Source organism: Nicotiana tabacum, chromosome 4 (genome assembly GCF_000715075.1).
Source record: "Nicotiana tabacum cultivar K326 chromosome 4, ASM71507v2, whole genome shotgun sequence".
Lineage (NCBI taxonomy): Eukaryota > Viridiplantae > Streptophyta > Magnoliopsida > Solanales > Solanaceae > Nicotiana > Nicotiana tabacum.
This window is the reverse complement of record NC_134083.1, coordinates 19,452,922-19,453,962: the sequence shown is the minus strand read 5'-3', so window position 1 is coordinate 19,453,962 and position 1,041 is coordinate 19,452,922. Positions and strand designations below refer to the sequence as shown.

Below are 1,041 nucleotides of genomic sequence, written 5' to 3'. Positions count from 1 at the left end.
AATCAGGCTATAATTTAATGATTTCTCATAGACTTAACAGATTTAAAACGGCTGTGCACATATTTACACTCCAGACAACATTTGCTTCCATGCATTTTTTTTTTTCAAGACAAAAGTCTCTCAAAATTTTATTTAGTCTAAAGAGACAAAGAAGCGATTCATACTTGCAATTGCGTATACAATTAACTCAATTTGAAGACCCAAAGCTTCTCTATCACCTTGTTACAAAAAGCTTTGAATGATTTTATTGTTGTTTGGATTGTATACCAAATGGAGATATTCTCTTTTAATTTGAGGATAATAAAGTCACTTCTGCGGCTCTTCTTTCTTTTCCTCTTTCTTTTCTTCCTTCTTTTCCTCTTTCTTTTCCTCTTTCTTCTCTTCCTTAGCTGGCCCTACTGATATTATATCAACTTTACCCACTGCCTTTTTCAACTTCTTTACCACTGCCACTGCATCCATTTCTCCTATCACTGTTAGTTTCTGTTCCTTTAGATCTGCTGCTATTGAATCTACCCCTGCACTTAACTTTATTACTAGTAAAAAGTACAAATCTGATTAAACTTTTCTTATCACTAAAACTAGATCCAATAGCAATTACCTAAAATATCAGCTGCAGCTTCTATGGCTTTCTGCTTTGTCTTTTCATCAGACATGGTAAGAACCTTCATTACCACTTTCATCTGAGCCATTTGGAGAATGAAGGGTTTCTAGGATAGTTGTTGGACCAAAATCTTCAATGCATTTTTGGGTATTCAGCTAAGCATTATTTTTTTTATAAAATATTTACGAAATGAAAAAGGGTCAAAAATACCCTTAACGTATTAAAAATGACTCAAAAAATGTGTCTTTTCACCTATGAGTTCAAATTTGCCATTAATGTTATTTTTAGGCTTAAAAATGCCCCTCTCTTAACGGAAAGATGACATGGCATTGATGGACATTTTAACATTAAGGATAAATTTGAACTCATAGGTGGAAGGAAGATATTTTTGAGCTATTTCTAATACATTAAGGGCATTTCTGACCTTTTTCTGTTTT

At 32.9% G+C, this 1,041-nt stretch overlaps 1 protein-coding gene across 1 annotated transcript; it reads right to left on the bottom strand.

Moving 5' to 3' along the window:
• Positions 1 to 217: 217 nt before the first annotated feature.
• On the bottom strand, positions 218 to 737 carry LOC107824923 (heavy metal-associated isoprenylated plant protein 39-like). Its single transcript, XM_016651734.2, has 2 exons — positions 602 to 737; positions 218 to 518 (listed from the first exon to the last, which is right to left on the bottom strand). Exons 1-2 carry the CDS (start codon positions 690 to 692, stop codon positions 307 to 309), a joined length of 303 nt encoding a protein of 100 aa, XP_016507220.1. The 5' UTR covers positions 693 to 737; the 3' UTR covers positions 218 to 306.
• Between the last annotated feature and the right edge of the window lie 304 nt (positions 738 to 1,041).